The sequence below is a fragment of the Oncorhynchus mykiss genome, chromosome 4 (assembly GCF_057628025.1).
Source record: "Oncorhynchus mykiss isolate SJ-2025 chromosome 4, ASM5762802v1, whole genome shotgun sequence".
NCBI classification, from domain to species: domain Eukaryota; kingdom Metazoa; phylum Chordata; class Actinopteri; order Salmoniformes; family Salmonidae; genus Oncorhynchus; species Oncorhynchus mykiss.
In genome coordinates, this window is record NC_143025.1 from 44,717,008 (window position 1) to 44,741,808 (window position 24,801).

Consider the following 24,801-nt stretch of genomic DNA (forward strand, 5'->3'; position numbering starts at 1 on the left):
AAAAGTGGTCAGATGAAGCAGATGCTAAGCTACAGGACTCTTTTGCTAGCACAGACTGGAATATGTTTTGGGAATCATCCGATGACATTGAGGAGTACATCACATCACTCACTGGCTTCATCAATAAGTGCATTGATGATGTCATCCCCACAGTCACCATACGTACCCCAACCAGAAGCCATGGATTACAGACAACATCTGTACTGAGCTAAAGGGTAGAGCTGCCACTTTCAAGGAGTGGGACTCTAACCAAGTAGCTTATAAGAAATCCTGCTATGCCCTCTGACGAACCATTAAACAGGAAAAGGGTCAATGCAGGACTAAGATCGAATCGTACTACACCGACTCCGACGCTCATCGGATGTAGCAGGGCTTGCAAACTATTACAGACTACAAATGGAGGCACAGCCATGAGCTGCTCAGTGACACGAGCCTACCAGACGAGATAAACTACTTCTATGCTCGCTTCGAGGCATTTAAAACTGAAGCATGCATGAGAGCATCAGCAGTTATGGACGACTGTGTGATCACGCTCTCCGTAGACGATGTGAGTAAGAACTTTAAACAGGTCAACATTCACAAGGTCGCAGGGCCAGACGGATTACCAGGACGTGTACTCTGAGCATGCGCTGACCAACCGGCATGTGTCTTCACTGATATTTTCAAACTGTCCCTAACTGAGTCTGTAATACCAACATGTTTCAAACAGACCACCATAGTCACTGTTGCCGATGACACAACAGCCTGATCACCAACAATGATGAGACAGACTATAGCAGGGGTGTGCAACTCCAGTCCTCGGGGGACTGATTGGTGTCACACTTTTCTCCATCCATAGCAAACACAGCTGATTAATCAAATTGCATTCTAAACTGAAGATAATGATTAGGTGATTATTGGAGTCAGGTGTGTGTTAGCTGGGGTTGGGGTAAAACTGTGAAACCAATCGGGCCCCAGAGGACTGGAATTGCCCACCCCTGGCCTATAGGGAGGAGGTCAGAGACCTGGCTGTGAAGTGCCAGGACAACAACCTCTCCCTCAACATGATCCAGACAAAGGAGATGATTGTGGAAAAGGAGATGATACAGGAAAAGGAGGACCGAGCACGCCCCATTCTCATCGACGGGGCAGCAGTGAAGCAGGTTGAGAACTTCAAGTTCCATGGTGTCCACATCACCAACAAACTATCATGTCGTGAAGAGTCGTGAAGAGGGCACGACAAAGCCTATTCCCCCTCAGGAGACTGAAAAGATTTGGCATGGGTCCTCAGATCCGCAAAAGGTTCTACAGCTGCACCATCGAGAGCATCCTGATGGGTTGTGTCACTGCCTGGTATGGCAACTGCTCGGCCTCTAACCGCGAGGCACTACAGAGGGTAGTGCATATGGCCCAGTACATCACTGGGGACAAGCTTCCCGCCATCCAGGGCCTCTATTCCAGGCGGTGTCAGAGGAAGGCCCTAAAAATTGTCAAAGACCCCAGCCGCCCTAGTCATAGACTGTTCTCTCTGCTATCGTACGGCAAGCGGTACCGGAGTGCCAAGTCTAGGCTTCTTAACAGCTTCTACCCCATACGACTCTTGACCTGCTAATCAAAAGGCTACCCAGACCACTCTTATATGCTGTTGCTACTCTCTGTTTATTATCTATGCATGGTCACTTTAACTCTACCTACATGTACATATTACCTCAATTACCTCGACTAACTGGTGCCCTCACACATTGACTCTGTACTGGTACCCCCAATATATAGCCTCTTATTTTGTTTTAACTTATACATTTTTTACTTAACACGTTTTTCTTCTTAACTTCTTAGCATTGTTGGTTAAGGGCTTGTAAATAAGCATTTCACTGTATGGTGTTGTATGTGACAAATAACATTTGATTTGATTTGACAAATTACATTCTAGACGATTCTGTGCTCCCAACTTTGTGGCAATAGTTTGGGGAAGGCCCTTTCCTGTTTCTACATGACAATCGCCCCATGCAGAAAGCGAGGTCCATACAGAAATGGTTTGTCGAGATCGGTGACCTCACCCCATCAAACACCTTTGGGATGAATTGCAACGCCTACTGCGAGCCAGGTCTAATAGCCCAACATCAGTGCCCAAACGCACTAATGCTCTTATTGCTGAATGGAAGTCCCCACAGCAATGTTCCAACATCTAGTGGAAAGTTACAACACCAAACTGCAGTCAGGTCAAGACCCTGGTGAGGACAACGAGCATGCAGATGAGCTTCCCTGAGACGGTTTCTGACAGTTTGTGCAAAAGTTATTTGGTTGTACAAACCCAGTTTCATCAACTGTCCAGGTGGCTGGTCTCCGACAATCCCCCAGGTGAAGAAGCCGGATGTGGAGGTCCTGGGCTGGCGTGGATACAAGTGGTCTGAGGTTTTGAAACTGAGTGTACTTCCGTAAATTCGCTAAAATGATGTTGGAGGAGACTTATGGAAGAGAAATGAACATTAAATTGTCTGGCAACAGCTCTGGTCGACATTGTTGCAGTCAGCATGCCAATTGCATGCTCCCTCAACTTGAGACATCTGTGGCATTGTGTTGTGTGACAAAACTGCACAATTTTGAGTGTCCTTTTATTGTCCCCAGCACAAGGTGCACCTTTTTAATGATCATTATGTTTAATCAGCTTCTTGATATGCAACACCTGTCAGGTGGATGGATTATCTTTGCAAATGATAAATGCTCATTTAACATCTTGACACACCCATCCCGTTAAGCGGGATCATTTTCATCAACATCCGCTGAATTGCAGGGCTCCAAATTCAAATTGAATTACTAAAAATATTTAATTGTCATGAAATCACAAGTGCAATATAGCAAAACACAGCTTAGCTTGTTGTTAATCCACCGGGCGTGTCAGATTTCAAAATAGCTTTTCGGCAAAAGCGTACCAAGCGTTTATGTAAGGACATCTCTCTCAGCAGACAAAACATTACAAACAGCTAGCAGCAAAGTAGATTGGTCACGAAATTCAGAAAAGCAATAAAATGAATTGCTTACCTTTGATGATCTTCGGATGTTTGCACTCACGAGACTCCCAGTTACACAATAAATGTTCCTTTTGTTCCATAAAGATTATTTTATATCCAATTGGTCCATTTGGTTGGCGCGTTATGTTCAGAAATCCACAGCTCGAGCGGTCACGACGGGCAGACAAAAATTCCAAATAGTATCCGTAAAACATTTTATAATCAATCCTCAGGTTGTTTTTACAATATATAATCGATAATATTTCAACTGGACTGTAGCTTCTTCAATAGGAGAGAGAGAGAAAATGTCTTCTCCACTCTGTTGGCGCATGCAAAACGCTGCTGGCACCCAGCCATCCAATGACGCAATGTGATCTTTCTCGCTCATTTTTCAGAATAAAAGCCTGAAACTATGTCTAAAGACTTCACACCATGAGGAAGCCATAGGAAAAGGAATCTGGTTGATATCCCTTTAAAGGAGGGAAAGCATGCAATGGAACAGAGAGCTTTCAGGAAAAATAGCACTTCCTGGTTGGATTTTCCTCAGGTTTTTGCCTGCAATATCAGTTCTGTTATACTCAGAGACAATATTTTGACAGTTTTGGAAACGTTAGAGTGTTTTCTATCCTAATCTGACAATTATATGCATATTCTAGATTATGGCCTGAGAAATAGGCAGTTTCATTTGGGTACGATTTTCATCAAAACATCAAAATACTGCCCCCTACACTCAACAAGTTAACAGGGATTCAAGCAAATTTGCGCACAACATTTGAGATAAATAAGCTTTTGATGCATATGGAACATTTATAGGATCTTTTATTTCAGCTCATGAAACATGGGACCAACACTTTACATGTTAAGTTTATATTTTGGTTCAGTATATATATTTCTGAACGACTCTTCAGGTTTGTTTGAGTGCCTTGTCAATGAAGTCTCTCTTTTCTCTCTTGTTCTTCGAGCACATATTCATTAGGTATAGTTGATAAGTGAGCGTAGTTTGCGACCAATGTTTTATATTAATACACTAGATGACTAACAGGGGGTGCTGTTTTTAAACCCCCATGCCTCCATCTTGGGACTCTCCCACCATTGTAAATAACTATTTTGTAAGCTATAGAAATGTATTTATTAAAGGGATACTTTGGGATTTTGGCAATGAAGCCCTTTATCTAATTCCATAGAGTCAATGAACTCATGGATACCATTTTTATGTCTGCATCCAGTATGAAGGAAGTTATAGGTAGTTTCGCAAGCCAATGCTAATTAGCATTCGCGCAATGACTGGAAGTCTATGGTATCTACTAGCATGCTAGCAGTTACCATAGACTTCCAATCTTTGCACTAATGCTATATATGTATATAGAAAAACATATTCTTTAAAGTATAGTTTTTTAAAAGTTCTAACATTACTGTCCCCACTACAACAACAAAATGTTTAAATACATGTAATTTTTATTTAATTGAAGTACTGTATAATTCCATTAATTCCTATGGAGGACTGCTCCTTCTGAGGAGTGCCAATACGTCCGACCAGTGGCTTCAAAGCCTCTCATTGGCAAATACATAGCATCAGCAAGCCAGGGTTCGTGTACATCATTGTTTGCAACTCATCAATTAATTAATTAATTCAGTCATGAGAATGCATGTTTAGGCCTGTGCCAGGCAGTGTGATAGCTTAATAAATCAACTCCAGCACCCCTGATGAATAGAAGCGTGAGAATTTCCCATTCCATTCTCTCTCATCTAATCCTTAAGGCATCCGCATGCTTCCCATCTTCCCATCGGTCTTCGGCAGAGGGTTTTTTCGGCTGTTCGTGCACATTTTTCTTTCTTGAAGCAAGTCAAAGTTCGGTAGCTGGAGTCTTTGCCCATTTGTCGGTGATTGGTCAACTGTAGGAATTCTTCAATTAAGTGTTTATTGTCATTCAACGAGAGATCATTTTCATGCATATTTTTCACTTGAGTAATACTGATGTAAAATTGCGCGACTAAGATCTCCTCTGCAAAAAAATCTAAAATTTACGACAGATTTCTTAAGTTATCTTTGACTAATTTGGACTATTTTGAGGAAGTGTATACCAGCTACGACGTCTGACGATGGACAAACAGCACTATTTTGTCTCATTTTTCAAGTGAAGATATTTTAAGGAAGTATGTGAGCACACTCGATCGGTTCGGGCTAGGTGCCAGCCAAACTGAAGCATGCGGAAGGCTTTAGTCTGGCTAACACATAATGCTCAGCTTCTGGCTCAGCTCCTGACTTCAGTCTGCAATGAGTCGGCACAATGCATCGATAATGAAGGGGGCTGTGCTTTTACTGTTTGGCTCTCCGCTGTCATTCTCACTCAAACACCCACAGCAACACACAGCCCCTGAGCCCCACCCCTTTACATTACAACGGTTGAATTTTCAAATCCAAACAAATCCAAAAATGACATTTTTTTTCAGCTAGGTTATGCACACACAGATGTACAGTCTAACACAGTGGTATTTCCACTTTTTCAGCGGGGACACACCACCCCATATCTCTTCCACACAACCACACATTTTACATCAACAAATAACCTTCAATTAATTACATTTTCATCTCTCTGTTCAAAATGAAGAGAACCAATGAATACATTTACTCAATAGCATTTTATTTTTCAATGTTTTTTGATATGATACTTTTTTTACGTGCAGAACCCACTCCAACTTTGAATGCCGCTGCTCTAACAATGGAATGAACATTATCTCACAAAGCTACAGTATCAGGAGCACCAGTCTGCTTGTGATAATGATGAAGCAGAATGTAAACAGCTCAACTGAGCATACACATTCCCATTCGAACATCAAGTAATTTAGCAGTAGTACACATCCCAGACCTAATGTACTGTATCTTTGTGGGGTGTGTGAATATACCAGGGCATATTACTGCTGTTTGGGCCCTCTGCACTAAACCGGATTAGTACTGTGAGCTCACTGAGTCTTTTATTTTTAGGTGATTGACAGGGCTGGGAGGAGGGGAGAAGAGGAAACTGGAATGGGTTGACCCAGGAAGCAAATACAATACTTCTACTTACATCCTCTACCATTTGTATATGCTTTTCCTTAATGGCATGCTACATAAGTGTATTTTTAAATGTTTTGGGATGGCCATGTTCCCATTGCATTTTGAATGTTCTCACAATCAAATGGGAGCCAGCCCAAATGGTTCTGATTGGGTTGTTTCTTATTAGCTGGCATAGCTAATCTGCATAGTAAATTGCATGTCTTTTCTCCATCTAAGCACAAATGGTGTAGTCTTTGGTTAGAGTGCCTTCTATTGACCCCATGAAGCCAGAGTAGCCTTCTGAGTGGTCAGTTGGTTAAAGGTCAGACAGAGTGGATAAATTGCAGTATGGCTAGAGGAGAGGGATGGGATGGCACATACTTCCTGAGGCTGGCAGCTGAGTTGACACCGCAGCCGTAAACGGACTGCATTAAGAGTGTGTTTGAGTGTGTATGTTAGGGCATGTTAAATCATTTCCTAAGACGTTTTGGGATATCCGGATAGTCCATAGCGTGTTTTTTGTAACTTTGCTTATACTTGGACACTTGTTTGATGCGAAGCCTGCGCAACTCGAGAGAGATGGTGTGCGCTCCAGAATGGTGGGGGATGGGCAGGGGGCAGTGGTGTGTGTGACACTGGAGGGAGAGAGAGAAAAAGTAGCCACTGACTTCCGCTACAAACTTGTAAATGCAACAGGTTATCTCCACTACATGACCAACAGTATGTGTACACCTGCTTATCGAACATCCCATTCAAAAATCATGGCCATTAATTTGGAGTTGGTCCCCCGTTTTATTGCTATGACAGCCTCCACTCTTCTGGGATGACTTTCCACTAGATGTTGGAACATTGCTGCGTGGGCTTGCTTTCATTCAGCCACCAGAGCACTGGTGAGGTCGGGAACTGATGTTGGGCGATTAGGCCTGGATTGCAGTCGGCATTCCAATTCATCCCAAAGGTGTTCAACGGGGTTGAGGTCAGGGCTCTGTTCAAGCCAGTCAAGTTATTCCACACTGATCTCGACAAACCATTTCTCTATGGACCTCACTTTGTGCACACTGGCATTGTCATGCTGAACGGGCCTTCCCCGAACTGTTACTACAAGTTGGAAGCAGAGAATCGTCTAGAATGTCATTGTAAAACCCTTGAATGAATGAGTAGGTGCCCAAACTGTTGACCGTTACTGTTGATAATTGTATTTAATTGAGACAAAGCCTTTTCATTGTAAAAAAAACATTTCTCAAATGAATACTATCTCAAGTATTCGCATACTAACGTCCGTTCAAATATTAGAATAACCGTGCCCATCCCTAGCATGTGCGTGTGACTGTGTGTCATGAATTGCTGATTTTGTTATTGTTCCTGGAATGTGCTTGCTAAAAACAAGCACCTTATAGTTGAAGGTTATTTTCTTGAGTCCGAAAAGTGCATTGAAAATATTTTGTAACTGTGCATACTTTGGAGAGATGTGTGAATCCCTGGAGACACCAGTTAGACCCCTTATTGACAAATGCTGCGAAAATAATATTTGGATGATTTGGATGATGAACTGTTGCGTCCTTACCTTTTGTTCTGATAATTTCCCCATAATCTCCAAAGTGCTCCCTTTCAATTGCCACCATGGTTATGCATATGCTTCTCATATTTCTTCTGTTTGAAGCATTTCAATTTGACCCTGTTCACATATGCCAATTCTCAAGAGTGTAAAGGGTTAAAAAATCGCAATACTGCTGATTTCCATTTCTCCCTGGTCGTTAATTCATTGGCCAATCACTGGTCACTGATTGCCCAGAGAGTCCAAATAACTGGTGTTTTTTCCATGGTCTGAATAAATCCCACTACATGTCTGGTAGCGGCCCAGATTGACAAAGTCCTGTAGCGGTGCTGTGTTGGTTGATTGGGTGGGTATGTGCTGTCCCAGTGAGAGGCAGTGGTCAAAGTGAAAGGGAAGGGTTTTAGATGTGATCATGCTGTGTATTTTCTCAGCAACATTATTTTATTATTATTTGTTATGGCTATATCATCATGGAACAATGGGAAACACTCCTAAACATATTAGCGCCACACTGGTCCTACACCTGGGCTGCCCTACAGATAAAAACACACACACACACACACACACACACACCTCACACAGCGTGTATGCTCAGCGTGATGGAACAAAGTCTGTTTGATCTTCATACAGTTCTAGCTGAGTGACATTAAGCCCATTTAGAAGTGCTTAGTCCTCTTCCACTGTGACCTGAAAACTAACAGAAACCTGTCCCTCTCCCCTCTTTCCCCTTCACTTCTCTATTTTATCTTTGCCTCTCACTCCCTTTTTATCTCTTCCTTTCCCCTCACTATCCCATCTCTTGCCCTCTTCTCTCTGTCTCCCCCCTCTCTCTCCCCCCTTCATCTACCACTCTGCAGAAGTACAGGATTCAGGATGAAGATAGTTCAACCCCCCAGCAGGACCAAGGTCAGTCCCAGGTCTGTCCTCAGCACCCCTACCCTGGCTTGGAGGGCAGAGAGAGGGAGCTGCCGGGTAGCCACCACGGGACCCTCCGCAGCCACCATGGTACCCTGGACAGGCACCACCACAACAGGGGGGAGAGAGAGGGCACGGAGGGCAGGGGAGAGGGACTGCCAGAGCTGGCCCAGGTAGCAGAGAAGAAACTGTCCCGAATAGAGAACGTTCACGGATACGTCTCCCATGCACACATCTCCCCTACGAAGGTAGGACACAGCTATGTACTGTACATGTGTGAATTGTTAACACAGAGAAACATGCAATACATTATTGCATGCAACATGAAAGTGAAACGTAGCCTTTGTTGATGTACTGTATGACCCTGCTCCCCCTTCGTCCTCTTCTTCTTTCTCTTTATCTGGTCTTCACTTTCCTATTTACACACACTGTACCTTATCCCACACTCTTAGCACACACTCATACACAATATCATAATGGAATCCCCCTGCAGCGCTTGCATCAACACACAAAGCATAAGAGGAATGAGAAATGTTTGCATAGACTCCCCCCAGCAAACTGGGAACATTCCCAGAACATTAGCTAAGATTATAGTTAAGGTTTTAGCAGATAATGGTTTTGACAACAATATATTTTTTTATGTTTTAATTTAAATATTCTCTTTTTTTGTTGTTGAATTTTACCCCTTTTTCGTGGTATCCAATTGTTTTAGTAGCTACTATCTTGTCTCATCGCTACAACTTCCGTACAGGCTCGGGAGAGACGAAGGTTGCAAGTCATGCGTCCTCTGATACACAACCCAACCAAGCCGCACTGCTTCTTAACACAGCGCGCATCCAACCAGCCGCACCAGTGTGTCGGAGGAAACACCGTGCACCTGGCAACCTTGGTTAGCGCGCACTGTGCCCGGCCCACCACAGGAGTCGCTGGTGCGCGATGAGACAAGGACATCCCTACCGGCCAAGCCCTCCCTAACCCGGATGAAGCTAGGCCAATTGTGCATCGCCCCACGGACCTCCCGGTCGCGGCCGGTTATGACAGAGCCTGGGCGCGAACCCTTAACCACTGCGCCACCCGGGAGGCCCCCTAATTTAAATATTCTCTATAACAACCACCACAGAATATTCAAAAAAAAGTTAATTAGGTTTCCAGGTAATGTAATAGCACAATGTACCAGTAATGTTTTCCCAGCAAACCAAAATTGATTCTGTGAAAGCTCCCACATTTTGTCATATCACAAAAACTGTCCAGTTGTGCTGATGATAATACAATGTTTGTATAACACATTTGCGTGATGTTTCAAGAACGTTCCCAGACACGTTTTGCCTGTTCTGTAATGGGTCCCAGAATGTTTCATTGGGTTGTGGGAACAGTCTGGTGTGAACATTGTGGGGACATCACAAAAGATATGTCCCCAAAATACCAAATACTGTCCAGTTGTGCGGCTGATTTATACAATGTTTAATCTAGGGTGCTAAAAACATTCACCTGTGCTGGCATTCCGATAATGTTTGTATCAGAGTGCAAAAAAACAATCATTTTATGTTGCAAGAATGTTGACAGAACAGCCTTTCAGAGTTCTTTAAATGTTCCCAGAACATGAATTAGATTGTGGGAATAGTATGAGAGATTGGTTCCGAAAACAAAATATGCTCAGTTACATTCATACAATGTTTAAGTTAGCTTGCACAGGACATTCCCTTAATGTTGCAATAATATTAGTGGGATATTGAGACAGGTTGCACAAAACATTCCCACAATGTTGCATACTGTTCCACAATTTCCAAATAAGTACGTTTTTATGACATTCATATAATTTCTGTTTTAGGTTTAACATAATATTCCATTGATGTTCACGCTATATACATTTTACTTGTCTTGGAGGTCCTCCAAACATTTCTAGAACATTTAGAAAATGTTTTATCTAACATTCTCAGCATGCAAATTTGTAACTCCTTAAAGCAGATTGGAATACATCCCCATTATGTTTCTCCCCATTATGTTTCTCTCCAGATTGAATGGCAATTCACATTTGAGGACTGTATTGAAGTCCCACTACAAGGTGTGAAAGATACACATGGCATTTTAATTTCATTCATATGATACTGAAAAGCATTTAATCATACAAACACAAGTTTTACCATTCATTTGTTGACAAACTGCACATTATTTCATGGTCCTTTGGGCCTCTGTACGCCTATTTAGGCATTCCAGAAAAAATCGGACATTTCCAGGTACAATAGTAATTTACAACATTAACAATGTCTACACTGTATTTCTGATCAATTTGATGTTATTTTAATGGACAAATAAAAAGCTTTTCTTTCAAAAACAAGGACATTTTTCTAAGTGACCCCAAACTTTTGAATGGTAGTGTACACAGCAAGGCTGTCTTTCCCCTGGCCTCTATGCAAATTTTTACCAGACCACCCAAAAATTGGGGAGTAGTAGTTCACAAATCGATTTTATCGTGCAGAAAAAACATGAAGATGACAAAATTAAAATTAAATAATGTGCAGATTGTCAACATATGTGTACAAAAATATGGTTGTGCTTGTGTGATTAAAATGCCGTTCAAATGTCCTATGAATGCGAATTGCCATTAAATTTGGAGAGAAACATAATAGGGATATATTCCAACCTGCCTTGCTATGCTTTAAGGAGCTACAAATTTGCATGCTGAGAATGTTGTCGTAATATTTGGTAAAACGTGTGTTCTTGCAATGTTCTGATGACCTCCAAGACAAAGTAAAATGTATATTGCGTGAACATCAATCAAATATGCTATAAACATCATAAAAACTGAGTTTTTTGGAAATTGTGCAACATTGTGGGAATGTTCTGTGCAATGATGTGAATGTCACAATAATATTCTTGCAACATCCCAGACAACTCCCATAACTTAATTAACCTTAACCTTTAAAGAACCTAGACCAGGTGTTATGTCAACATTCTTACAGCATTATAGGAATGTCCTGTGCAACATAACTTAAACATTTTATGAACGTCATCACAACTGAGCATATTTTGTGTTTCGTGAACCTATCTCTTGTAATATACCCACACTGTTCCCACAACCAAATTACATGATATGGGAACATTTAAAAAAACTCAGTAAGGCTGTTCTTTCAACATTCTTGCAACATCAAAGGAATGTTTTATGCAACCTGATGCAAACATTATCTGAATGTCAGCACAACTGGACAGTTTTAGTGTTGTGGGAACATATCTCTTGTCATATCCCAACAATGTTGACATATCGTAAAGAAACATTCTGGGACCTGTTAAAGAACCGCCAAAATGTGTTCTGGGAATGTTCTTGTAACATCAGGTGAATGTTTTTTTACACCCTAAACGAAACATCGTAGAATCATCCGCACAACTGAATTTTTTTTTTATTGGTATTTGTATTTATTAAAGATCCCCATTAGCTGCTGCCAAGGCAGTTATTTAAACAACTTATTATGGCTGCAATCCCGTTAACGGGATCGATATGACAACAGCCAGGGAAAGTGCAGGGCGTCAAATTCAAAACAACAGAAATCTCATAATTAAAATTACTCAAACATCTTATACCGTTTTAAAGGTAATCTTGTTATTAATCCCACCACATTGTCCGATTTCAAATAGGCTTTACAGCGAAAGCAGCACAAACGATTATGTTAGGTCACCACCAACTCACAGAAAAACACAGCCATTTTTCCAGCCAAAGAGAGGAGTCACAAAAAGCACAAATAGAGATAAAATGAATCACTAACCTTTGATGATCTTCATCAGATGACACTCATAGGACTTCATGTTACACAATACATGTATGTTTTGTTTGATAAAGTTCATATTTATATAAAAAAATCTGAGTATACATTGGCGCGTTATGTTCACTAGTTCCAAAAACATCCAGTAATTTTGCATAGCCACATCAATTTAACAGAAATACTCATCATAAATGTTGATGAAAATACAAGTTATACACATTATTAATTATAGATATACCTCTCCTTAATGCAACCGCTGTGTCAGATTTCCAAAAAACTTTACGGAAAAAGCAAACCATGCAATAATCTGAGACGGCGCTCAGAATTTTTTTATTTTATTCGCCATGTTGGAGTCAAAAGAAATCAGAAATAACATTATAAATATTCCCTTACCTTTGATGATCTTCATCAGAATGCACTCCCAGGAATCCTAGTTCCACAATAAATGCTTGATTTGTTCGATAATGTCCATTATTTATGTCCAAGTAGCTACTTTTGTTAGCGCTTAGGTATACAAATCCAAACGCTTGTGCAGGTCGAGCATAACATCGGACAAAAACTTCAAAAAGTATTTGGGGGCTGGGTCGAAAGAGGCTGGGGCTGGGTTGAAAATTGACCAACCTCAGATTTCTCACTTCCTGTTTGGATTTCTTCTCAGGTTTTTGCCTGCCATATGAGTTCTGTTATACTCACAGACATCATTCAAACAGTTTTAGAAACTTCAGAGTGTTTTCTATCCAATACTAATAATAATATGCATATATTAGCAACTGGGACTGAGGAGCAGGCCATTTACTCTGGGCACCTCTGGGCACCTTTCATCCAAGCTACTCAATACTGCCCCTGCAGCCATAAGAAGTAACATTTAAGGAAGTTATATACACTTAAAAATATTACATTACATTACATTACATTTCATAACACTTTTCACAAAACATTAAATGTGTTCACTCAGGCCACTACTCTACTACCACATATCTACAATGCAAAATCCATTTGTATGTGTGTGTAGAGTGCGTGTATTATCATGCGTATGTGTAAGCGTGTGTCTGTGCCTGTGTGATTCTCTTTACAGTCCCTGCTTATCCATAAGGTGTATTTTTATCTGTTTAAAAAAAATCTGATTCAACTGCTTGCATCAGTTATGAAGAGACCTCTAGTGGCATGTCTTGTGGGGTATACATGGGTGTCAGAGCCGTGTGCTAGTTGTTTAAACAGATACCTCGTGCATTCAGCATGTCAACACTTCTTATAAAAACAAGTTGTGTTGAAGTCAATCTCTCCTCCACTTTGAGCCATGAGCAATTTGCAGGCATATGCACATTTAAGGGCTAGCCGCTCTGCCCTGTTCTGAGCCAATTTTACAAGGTCCCTCTTTGTGACTGAACAGTAGTCCAGGTGTGAGAAAACTAGGGCCTGTAGGACCCGCCTTGTTGATAGTGTTGTTATAAAGGCAGTGCAGCGCTTTATTACAGACATACTTCTCCCTATCTTAGCTAATATTGTATCGACATGTTATGACCATGACAGTTTAAAATCCAGGGTTACTCCAAGCAGTGTAATCACCTCAACATGCTCAATTTCCACATTATTTATTACAATATTTAGTTGGGGTTTAGTGAATGATTTGTCACAAATAAAATGCTTTTAGTTTTGGAAATATTTAGGACTAACTTATTACTTGCCACCCATTCTGAAACTAACTGCAGCTCTTTGTTAAGTGTTGCAGTGATTCCAGTCGCTGTAGTAGCTGATGTGTATAGTGTTGAGTCATCTGCATACATAGACACACTGGCTTTACTCAAAGCCATTGGCATATCATTAGTATAGATTGAAAAGAGTAAGGGGCCTAGACAGCTGCCCTGGGGAATTCCTGATTATACCTGTATTATCTTTGAGAGGCTTCCATTAAAGAACACCCTCTGTGTTCTGTTAGACAGGTAACTCTTTGTCCACAATATAGCCAGGGGTATAAAGCCATAACACATACTTTTTTTTCCAGTAGCAGACTATGATTGATAATGTCAAAAGTCTAACAAAACAGCTCCCACAATCTTTTCATCATACATTTTTCTGTCAATCATCAGTCATTTGTTTAAGTGCCGTGCTTTTTGAATGTCCTACACTATGGGGCTCCCGAGTGGTGCAGTGGTCTAAGGCACTGCATCTCAGTGCTAGAAGTGTCATTACAGACACCCTGGTTCAAATCCAGGCTGTATCAAAACCAGCTGTGATTGGAGTCCCATAGGGTGGCCCACAATTGTCCCAGGTTTGGCTGGTGTAGGCATTTCATTATAAGCATGCTGGAAGTCTGTTGTCAATTTATTTACTGTAAAATACCATTGTATTTGGTCAAACACCATTTTTTCCAAAGGTTTGCTAAGGGTTGGTAACAGGCTGATTGGTCGGCTATTTGAGCCAATAAAGGAGCCTTTAAGCTGTCATTGTAAATAAGAATTTGTTCTTAAATGACTTGCCTAGTTAAATAAAGGTTAAATAAAAAAAGACATGTTGATGATTTCATTCCTGTGCTGTTTGTAAGTACCCTGGTAGGGTGACTGATAACCCGAACCAGGTTGCAGGCACTGGCAACAGTTTTAAGCTTTTTCTTGAGTGGGCAGCTTGATGAAAGCCAGTCAATATTTAAAATCACCCAGAAAATAAACCTCTATGTTGATATCACATACATTATCAAGCATTTCACACGTTATCCAGATACGGACTGTTAGCACTTGGTGGTCTATAGCAGCTTCCCACAAGAACGGGCTTTAGGTGAGGCAGATGAACCTGTAGCCATGTTACAACAGTATTTAACATTTTGTGATATACCCACAATGTTCCCAACAGACCTTTCCCACAACCTAATGAAATATTCTGGGAACCTTTGAAAAACACATTAAATAATGTTCTAGGAACGTTCTTGCAACATCAGGTGAATGTTTTATACAAATATTATATAATCACCTGGACTGGACAGTTTTTGTGTCATGAGAACATTTGCCTTGACCTAACGAATGTTGTGGGAACTATCAAAAATACAGTTTTGGTAAGCTGGGCAGGTATTACACATAGTAGACAGCCATGGTAAGAACCAGAGATAGAAACAAGCAGTAGCGTATATGTATTCACTTGTTTGTGTGTTTACCATAGACTGTATTGTGTTTACATACTCTGTTGACTATGGTCTCTCTGGAAACATTTAGTCTTCAAGCCAAACCCTTTTAGATTCCAGGTAGAACCCTTTCGGTTTCTATGTAGCTGGAACCAAAAAGGGTTCTTCAAAGGGTTCTCCTATGGGGACGGCCAGATAACCTATTTAGGTTCTAGATAGCACCTTTCTTTCTAAGAGTGTAGTGTTGTGTGAGGTTCATTGTCAATAATGGATTCCTTCTCCCACCTAGTGGATCATTCCCATCACTGCAGCTGTGTGGACAATACTTCTATGCAAGTGAAATACTTTACTGAATCCCATATCGACCACTAGCACCTTGGCGCATGTAGTAGCTCGGTCAAGGTTGGATAGGTAAAAGAAATATAATAATAGCTCCACCTGGCCTTTTGAATTCTGGTTATATTTATTAAACTATTGACACAGACACTAAACATTGAAGTTCTGTACTAGATTTTAGCCATAAAGCTAATTTAGTAAACATACTGTCAGTGTTTTTATCAAGTAAACTATTCAATGATGCCTTTGACTCGTTTTAAAGATTCATTGTGACTAGTGTTTTGTTCAGTCTGTGGTCTGTGTGTCTCTCTGTGTGGTTATTTTGGTGGGGCCGCAGCTGGTGTGTTTGTGTTTGTGTGTCACAATATCATCACAGTGGTCTGCTTGGCTCTGTAGGCTCTAACAGATGGAGCAGCCATCTTGTTTCTCTCCAGGACTCTGGTACTGCAGGGCTCTGGACCCAAATGTACCTCATGTACTGGCCAACACAACACACACACAGAGAAGCATAGGAACAACTCTGTCATTTGGGACACACATTTTGCTACGGGGGTCAGGGGACATACCCCAAATTTTAAATGCTAATTTCTAGTGACTTTTGAGAAAAGGATACAGACAAAATATTAACTTACAAATGGGCAAATTTACAAGGCTAAGGGTGGCATTGCAGAGGGTCACTTACTCTGGTACAGTCCAATAAGTCTTAGGGCCATGGCCATTCATATTGTACTGAATATCAGTGTGACTGTGAATGTGGATATATTCAATTAACCTTTTCACATGTGAGTTCTAAATACACTACCATTCAAAAGTTTGGGGTCACTTAGAAATGTCCTTGTTTTTGAAAGAAAAAAAAATGTGTCCTTTAATATATCATTAATAACATGGAATTGTTTGGTTAGATTACTCGTTGGTTATGACTGCATTGTCGGAACTAGAAGCACAAGCATTTCACTACACTCGCATTAACATCTGCTAACCATGTGTATGTGACAAATAACATTTGATTTGATTTATATTTGAGGCATGCTATGCTAATTGTAAGGCGAGGATTAGCTAGATGAGCCAGACAAATGTCTCTCTTCGATGAGAGGCCAAGGTCAAGTAAGCAGACATTTGCGCATCTCCAGTCAGAACAGAACCTGGCCGAAGATTTTCCCTCTGGCATATTTTCCAGGTGGTGCCCACATTGCCTTCATTGTTGTTTTCCTTACTAATAATTACTTTGGACTTGTGTGCGTTCCTCTCAAAGTAAGCGCCTTATTACATTATAATATTTGTTTCTGTGTTGTCGTTTCTACTGTAGCACACGGTATGTATCTATTTTTGGAGCATAATGTATTGTACACTCCTTTACAGTTTTACTGAAGGAACAAACAGCAAGAAAAGACATGCCTATATGTGGTTGTCTATTTTATTGAATTAGTAATAGTGGTTGAGCAACAAAAACAAGTTTTACTAGAGAAAAGAAAACAGCAAGAAAAGACTGACAACTTATAAATATGCATAACCCATATTTCAATATGTAATTATTAAACAACAAAAACTAAATTCCCACCCCTTAAGGCATTTGCATCATGGCAGGTCACCTATCAAGTCTGTCAGTCAGTAATTGCTGCAGATGTGCTCAATAGTGCTTGAGCATATGGTACTCCCAAAAGCATGGCGAAACACACACGGGTGTGTCATAAGCTAAACACCTGTACTTTGGCAACCTCCTCTGCTTCCTTCTCCTGGTGCTGGACAGGCAGACTTTGCAGTGCCTCCGTGTGTGATTGCTTTGAGTAGCAGTTTGAGGGACTTCTGAGGGAAAATGCTGTGCATTGAGGTGTAGGCGATTGTCCGCAGCAGGACTGCCCCCAGTGGATGGACGCCGAGGGGTGTGGTGCTCCTCCAGCAGCTCTCTCATGAGCTTCTCTCTGTACTTTTGGTAAGTAATCACCTCACCTATGGGGGAGAGGGGAGAATGAGGGAGTGGTAAGGATGATGAGGGAGTGGTTTAGGTGGGTAAGATATTGTCAATATAAATGCATAATGGAACTGTAAGTGATTTGTATGTGAACTGTATGTCCAATTTAAAAAATATATTGTTCAGTAATCATCTCACCTATTAGCTGGCAGTGGTGAACTATGTGGCCATTGAGGACAGCAGTGTCGATCACATGGGGAAAAAAATCTTATACCAGTTGTGTGGGCGCATTCCACAAAACTGTTTATCATGTCCACCTTATTCAATGCCCCCATTTGGAGTTTATAGTCAAGCACAAAGTCCGGTTTGATCTTTCTCTCTCGTCAGGTGGTTCACCTTCCATGTGACCAACATGGTTGCTGTATGGACAGTGGAGAAGATATGGACATCTAGTTTGTCATACCACCTACTGCCAGCTGTCCTTGAACTCTACCTCTCCGCTCTGTATCTTCTTGCTTCCAAATTCTAGCATCCCATTCCTTTTTCAGCTAGACTGTGCCACAGGCCCCTGTGCTCTTGGAGAGCAGATGCTGGAAAAGTGTGGGACTGCTGTACCAATTGTCCACATACAAAGTGTGTCCCTTCGCGAGACGAGGAGCCAGTAAGCTCATCACCAAGCCCCTCATAATGTTGGATGTCAGTGGTGGACCCTGTGTAGACTAGACTATAATGACCTGTACAGATCCTGTTTTCACAAGACACATAACAAAGAACTAACAAACCTGTGCCTTTTGGAGGGAATGTATAGATGGAACTCCAGCAAACCCTTCCATAACATGAGGGACTTGTCAATAAATAGGTCCTTGTAAAGCACAAAGGGGCGGAAGCGTAGCCTAGTGTTTAGAGTGTTGGACTAGTAACCGGAAGGTTGCAAGTTCAAACCCCCAAGCTGACAAGGTACAAGTCTGTCGTTCTGCCCATGAACAGGCAATTAACCCACTGTTCCAAGGCTGTCATTGAAAATAAGAATTAGTTCTTAACTGACTTGCCTAGTTTAATAAAGGTAAAAAAGACCCGACCAAATGCTCTCCATGAGAAGGACTGTTACCAGGAAGTTATACATTTTGCTGATTGTGGTTGTCACCCATTTAGCATTTAGTCATTCCTGACTCTATCTTCTCCTGTAGCTACAAGGCATAGCGATTGGTCTCCTCCACTATGTCTCCCACCAGCTCCTCTGTCAAAAACAGTTTGAAGCACTCTGCCTCAACGGGCGATGGCAAGGGGTTTGCACTCCAGACTGGGACTCCTCAAAGCCAACAGCAGGGCCAGGAGGGGTGAAATGACTAGCGGCCTTCCAGCTACCTCCGTTCCCCATATTTCACCCACTGTTGGTCTGCCTCCATCACCAGCATCTTCAGAGAGACCTGGGACTTTGTTGGTGGGCAAGGGGTCCTCCGATTCAGGGTTCTCAATGGCCACAAGGTTTTTGGGGGGGGCAGTTCTTCATTGTCACTGTCAGAATCTGATTCCTGACTTTCATACCCAGAATTTCAGCATTTGTGAGTTGTCTCCTTTTGAAAAACATTGCTAATGATACAGCTTAGCCCATTAGCTACATACATAAAACAACAACACTCGCGTAACCTCTGACACTCACTCGGAGCCATTCAGTGTTGTTGTTTTATGTATGTAGCTAATGGGCTAAGCTGTATCATTGACTTCCGGCTAACGTGCTAATTGTATCAATAAATGATCAGAAAATGGCTTGTGTGGTAATCATTTATTTTTTTACTGTTTTATTCACATGTTTTCAAGTACTGGTGTTGACAAATAATGCATTCTGATTCTTGCACAGATTGTAATGGACACATACTGTATGATGTGTGTAAAACATTTTTTTTAAGGTTGTACTGATTATGATGAGTTAATGCTAAGGTAATTGCCAACTATATGTGGAGCCATGTTTGTTGACATTATACAAAGATGTTATAGCAAAACGAGGTGAAGGGAAGGTTCACTCGTCTTTTGAGTAAGAAGTGAATGATTCCACAAGTGAATGATTGTACACGACACACCCCCTTCAACATGCATACTGCAAACAGACCCAACTCATTTTGTCGCCTCTTCTTTGGTTGAAGCGAAAAAAATAACAAGGCGGATCGCACAAACTCTGGGATTACTTTAGACTTTTAGAAAGTGTTTTACTCAATTATTTCGTTCACTGGTGAGCTCACCCGTAATGTGATGAATTGTAAATAGTCATTGCTATTAGCGAATTCATATTATGGTTTCTGTCAGTAGAGAGTTAGCTAACTATGACCGCTTGTGTTATCGCACTCTTTCCTCAGTTAGCACTTGGACTAATGTAGCCTGCATTTTCCGATTTGGATGAGAATTGTGTTAAGCTGGTCCAACTTCTGTGAATGTCTGAACATTGTATCCCAAAATAAACTGATCACATTGAGGACATATAGTTGTAAGGACTGTGTTTGTGCAAATTGTTTCTGTGAAAATAAAGTGTGGCCAGCTCGAACGCTGACCATTGCGTCAATCGTATTGAGTAAATTGTTCTAATCACACCGGTTTGAGCATATGGCGCAGCGACCACCGTAGAATGCTCAAACCCTGTGCTCATATCTGCCAAAGGGTTAAACAACCACTTTGTACTCTGTCTGCTACTGTATGATGAATTTCCTAGTATTTTTATCACTTCCCCCATATCAGGTTGTTACTACTACTGCTGCTCTACATACCGTATGGTTTAAAACTTATACTATTTTCAACTTATAATACAGTTATTATACTGTAATAATAACTAGCAACATACACAGTGAAAAACAGTTGTGCGGGCCACATCTCATCATGAGGGACTGCAGTGGCTCTCCGGTCTGGGTACAGTACCCACATCCATAGGGCGTAGAGAAAATGTTGCAGTTATAAATCAAGTTTGCTGCAATTTCTACACATTTTGCCATGTGGTGGAGAGAAACATGTGCAGTTTTACAGCTAATTTCCTGCAATTCTACACATTTTGACATGGGTTGGAGTAAAATGTTTAATATATCTGAGTGAGAGTGACTAACAAAATCAATGGACCCCACCTCCCTCCAAGAAATGTTATTTGAGAGTATTGAAGTCTATCTGCTAATTTCATAGCTGATATGTCTCTTAAAATATATATAAAATAAAATTCTAACATATTTGCAGGAAGTGGTTGTGTAAATTGTAAAGGCTGTGTGGATACTCTGAATGCATTTCCATTGGGATGCATCGTGCACATACATATCACACTTCATATTCCTGGTGGCTCACACACATTTCTCATTCAACAAACGTTTCAGTTGGTTTAAAGCTCTCTCCATCTCAGGACTTGCACTCACTTTCATACCTGCTTGAGTGCCTACATGCTTTCGATTTCATACCTATGGCCTGGAAATGCTTCTTCCATTCACCATCACATTGTCTCTGTTCATCTTGCACACTCGATTCAATCTAAGTGTATTTTTGCATGGGGATCAGTCAGTGTGTGTGTGTGTGCGTGTGTGTGTGTGTGGTGTGTGTGGTGTGTGTGGAGTTCATATGTTCTCTTTGAGCTTGGTGTTCTACACAAGGGAGAAAATCTGTCTTCTCTCAGTGCTGTGTTCATAGTATTGTCTTCAGCAGGCCTGGGCAAAGGCCGGCCCGGGGGCCGTAAGCGTCCCGTGACCTGATTCGATACGGGCCCGCGGAATCATGCTCAGATCACAAAGAATTTGCGATAGTAAAGTTTTGAAAAACATATTTGTTATTCAAATTAAAAGCCCAATGAATACCTGCCTTTGTGTAATGATTTAACACCCACCGCTTGTGTAACATTTATTTTGAAGTCACGTATAAATAACAACTGCACAAGGACAGACAGTGACTGACAGGCTGACACACACATCACAGGTACAAATAGTAGCTAGCTAGAAATGGGCAAAAATCAGTTTTTCAAAGATTTCAAAGAAAAGGAAAGTAGACAATGAATGTAGGGTGTTCCAGCAAGAGTGGACATCCAAATATTTCTTTATTGAGGTATCAGGGAAAGCTGTGTGCTTAGTGTGCAAAGAGAGCATCGCTGTCTTGAAAAGACTACAACTTGTCCTGACACTTCTAGACTGTTACGGTGCGTGAATGAGGACCCAAAAGCGAATTAACGTAAACAGAGCTTCTTTAATAACAAAACAAAACGTAGGCTCAGATGGACCGGCAGGTTCCGACAGGACAGGACAAGGTTGCAGCAAACATGACGATAGTCTGGTTCAGGCATGAACAACACAAACAAGAATCCGACAAGGACAGGAGCAGGAACAGAGAGAGATATAGAGACCTAATCAGAGGGAAAAAGGGAACAGGTGGGAAAAGGGGTGACGAGGTAGTTAGGAGGAGACAAGGCACAGCTGGGGAAAAGAGGGGGAGAAAAGGTAACCTAACAACGACCAGCAGAGGGAGACAGGGTGAAGGGAAAGGACAGAAACAAGACACAACATGACAGTACATGACAGTACCCCCCCACTCACCGAGCGCCTCCTGGCGCACTCGAGGAGGAAACCTGGCGGCAACGGAGGAAATCATCGATCAGCGCACGGTCCAGCACGTCCCGAGAGGGAACCCAACTCCTCTCCTCAGGACCGTACCCCTCCCAATCTACTAGGTACTGATGACCACGGCCCCGAGGACGCATGTCCAAAATCCTACGGACCCTGTAGATGGGTGCGCCCTCGACAAGGATGGGGGGGGGGGGGAGACGAGCGGGGGCGCGAAGAACGGGCTTGATACAGGAGACATGGAAGACCGGGTGGACGCGACGAAGGTATCGCGGAAGAAGAAGTCGAACTGCGACAGGATTAATGACCTGAGAAATACGGAACGGACCAATGAACCGCGGGGTCAACTTGCGAGAAGTGGTCTTAAGGGGAAGGTTCTGAGTGGAGAGCCAAACTCTCTGACCGCGACAATATCTAGGACTCTTAGTTCTACGCTTATTAGCAGCCCTCACAGTCTGCGCCCTATAACGGCAAAGTGCAGACCTGACCCTCTTCCAGGTGCGCTCGCAACGTTGGACAAAAGCCTGAGCGGAGGGGACGCTGGACTCGGCGAACTGAGATGAGAACAGCGGAGGCTGGTACCCGAGGCTACTCTGAAAAGGAGATAGCCCGGTCGCAGACGAAGGAAGCGAGTTGTGGGCGTATTCTGCCCAGGGGAGCTGTTCTGACCAAGCCGCAGGGTTGCGAAAAGAAAGACTGCGTAAGATGCGACCAATAGTCTGATTGGCCCGTTCTGCTTGACCGTTAGACTGGGGGTGAAAGCCGGAAGAGAGACTGACGGAAGCCCCAATCAAACGGCAAAACTCCCTCCAAAATTGAGACGTGAATTGCGGACCTCTGTCCGAAACGACGTCTGACGGAAGGCCATGAATTCTGAAAACATTCTCGATGATGATTTGTGCCGTCTCTTTAGCAGAAGGAAGCTTAGCAAGGGGAATAAAATGAGCCGCCTTAGAGAACCTGTCGACAACCGTAAGAATAACAGTCTTCCCCGCTGACGAAGGCAGTCCGGTGACAAAATCTAAGGCGATGTGAGACCACGGTCGAGAGGGAATGGGAAGCGGCCTGAGACGGCCGGCAGGAGGAGAGTTACCGGACTTAGTCTGCGAGCAGACCGAACAAGCAGCCACGAAGCGACGCGTGTCATGCTCCCGGGTGGGCCACCAAAAGCGCTGGCGAATGGAAGCAAGCGTACCCCGAACGCCAGGGTGGCCGGCTAACTTGGCAGAGTGAGCCCACTGAAGAACGGCCAGACGAGTAGGAACGGGAACGAAAAGAAGGTTCCTGGGACAAGCGCGCGGCGACGGAGTTTGAGTGAGTGCTTGCTTTACCTGCCTCTCAATTCCCCAGACAGTCAACCCGACAACACGCCCCTCAGGGAGAATCCCCTCGGGGTCAGTGGAGGCTACTGAAGAACTGAAGAGACGAGATAAAGCATCAGGCTTGGTGTTCTTAGAGCCCGGACGATAAGAAATCACGAACTCGAAACGAGCGAAAAACAGCGCCCAGCGCGACTGACGCGCATTAAGTCGTTTGGCAGAACGGATGTACTCAAGGTTCCTATGGTCAGTCCAAACGACAAAAGGAACGGTCGCCCCCTCCAACCACTGTCGCCATTCGCCTAGGGCTAAGCGGATGGCGAGCAGTTCGCGGTTTCCCACATCATAGTTACGTTCCGACGGCGACAGGCGATGAGAAAAATACGCGCAAGGGTGGACCTTGTCGTCAGAGAAGGAGCGCTGAGAAAGAATGGCTCCCACGCCCACCTCTGACGCGTCAACCTCGACAATGAACTGTCTAGAGACGTCAGGTGTAACAAGGATAGGTGCGGATGTAAAACGATTCTTGAGGAGATCAAAAGCTCCCTGGGCGGAAACGGACCACTTAAAGCACGTCTTGACAGAAGTAAGGGCTGTGAGAGGAGCTGCCACCTGACCGAAATTACGGATGAAACGACGATAGAAGTTCGCAAAGCCGAGAAAGCGCTGCAGCTCGACGCGTGACTTAGGGACGGGCCAATCAATGACAGCTTGGACCTTAGCGGGATCCATCTTAATGCCTTCAGCGGAAATAACAGAACCGAGAAATGTGACGGAGGAGGCATGAAAAGAGCACTTCTCAGCCTTCACAAAAAGACAATTCTCTAAAAGGCGCTGGAGGACACGTCGAACGTGCTGAACATGAATCTGGAGTGACGGTGAAAAAATCAGGATATCGTCAAGGTAAACGAAAACAAAGATGTTCAGCATGTCTCTCAGGACATCATTGACTAATGCCTGAAAGACAGCTGGAGCGTTAGCGAGGCCGAAAGGAAGAACCCGGTATTCAAAGTGCCCTAACGGAGTGTTAAACGCCGTCTTCCACTCGTCCCCCTCCCTGATGCGCACGAGATGGTAAGCGTTACGAAGGTCCAACTTAGGGAAAAACCTGGCTCCCTGCAGGATCTCGAAGGCTGAAGACATAAGAGGAAGCGGATAACGATTCTTCACTGTTATGTCATTCAGCCCTCGATAATCTATGCAGGGGCGCAGGGACCCGTCCTTCTTCTTAACAAAAAAAAACCCCGCTCCGGCGGGAGAGGAGGAGGGGACTATGGTACCGGTGGCAAGAGCTACAGACAAATAATC

General features: G+C 42.8%; 1 protein-coding gene across 3 annotated transcripts in view; it reads left to right on the forward strand.

The window, feature by feature from the left end:
- Window positions 1–24,801, forward strand: part of LOC110521846 (discs large homolog 1-like protein) — a 188,766-nt gene that overhangs the window by 6,984 nt on the left and 156,981 nt on the right. For all 3 annotated transcript variants that reach the window (XR_016495291.1, XM_090232125.1, XM_090232128.1), the window contains exon 2: window positions 8,434–8,739. Coding sequence is in view for 2 of the 3 variants with exons in the window: in XM_090232125.1 (XP_090088251.1) it covers window positions 8,434–8,739 (306 nt within the window). In the remaining variant the exon portion in view is untranslated. The remainder of the gene's footprint in view (window positions 1–8,433; window positions 8,740–24,801) is intronic.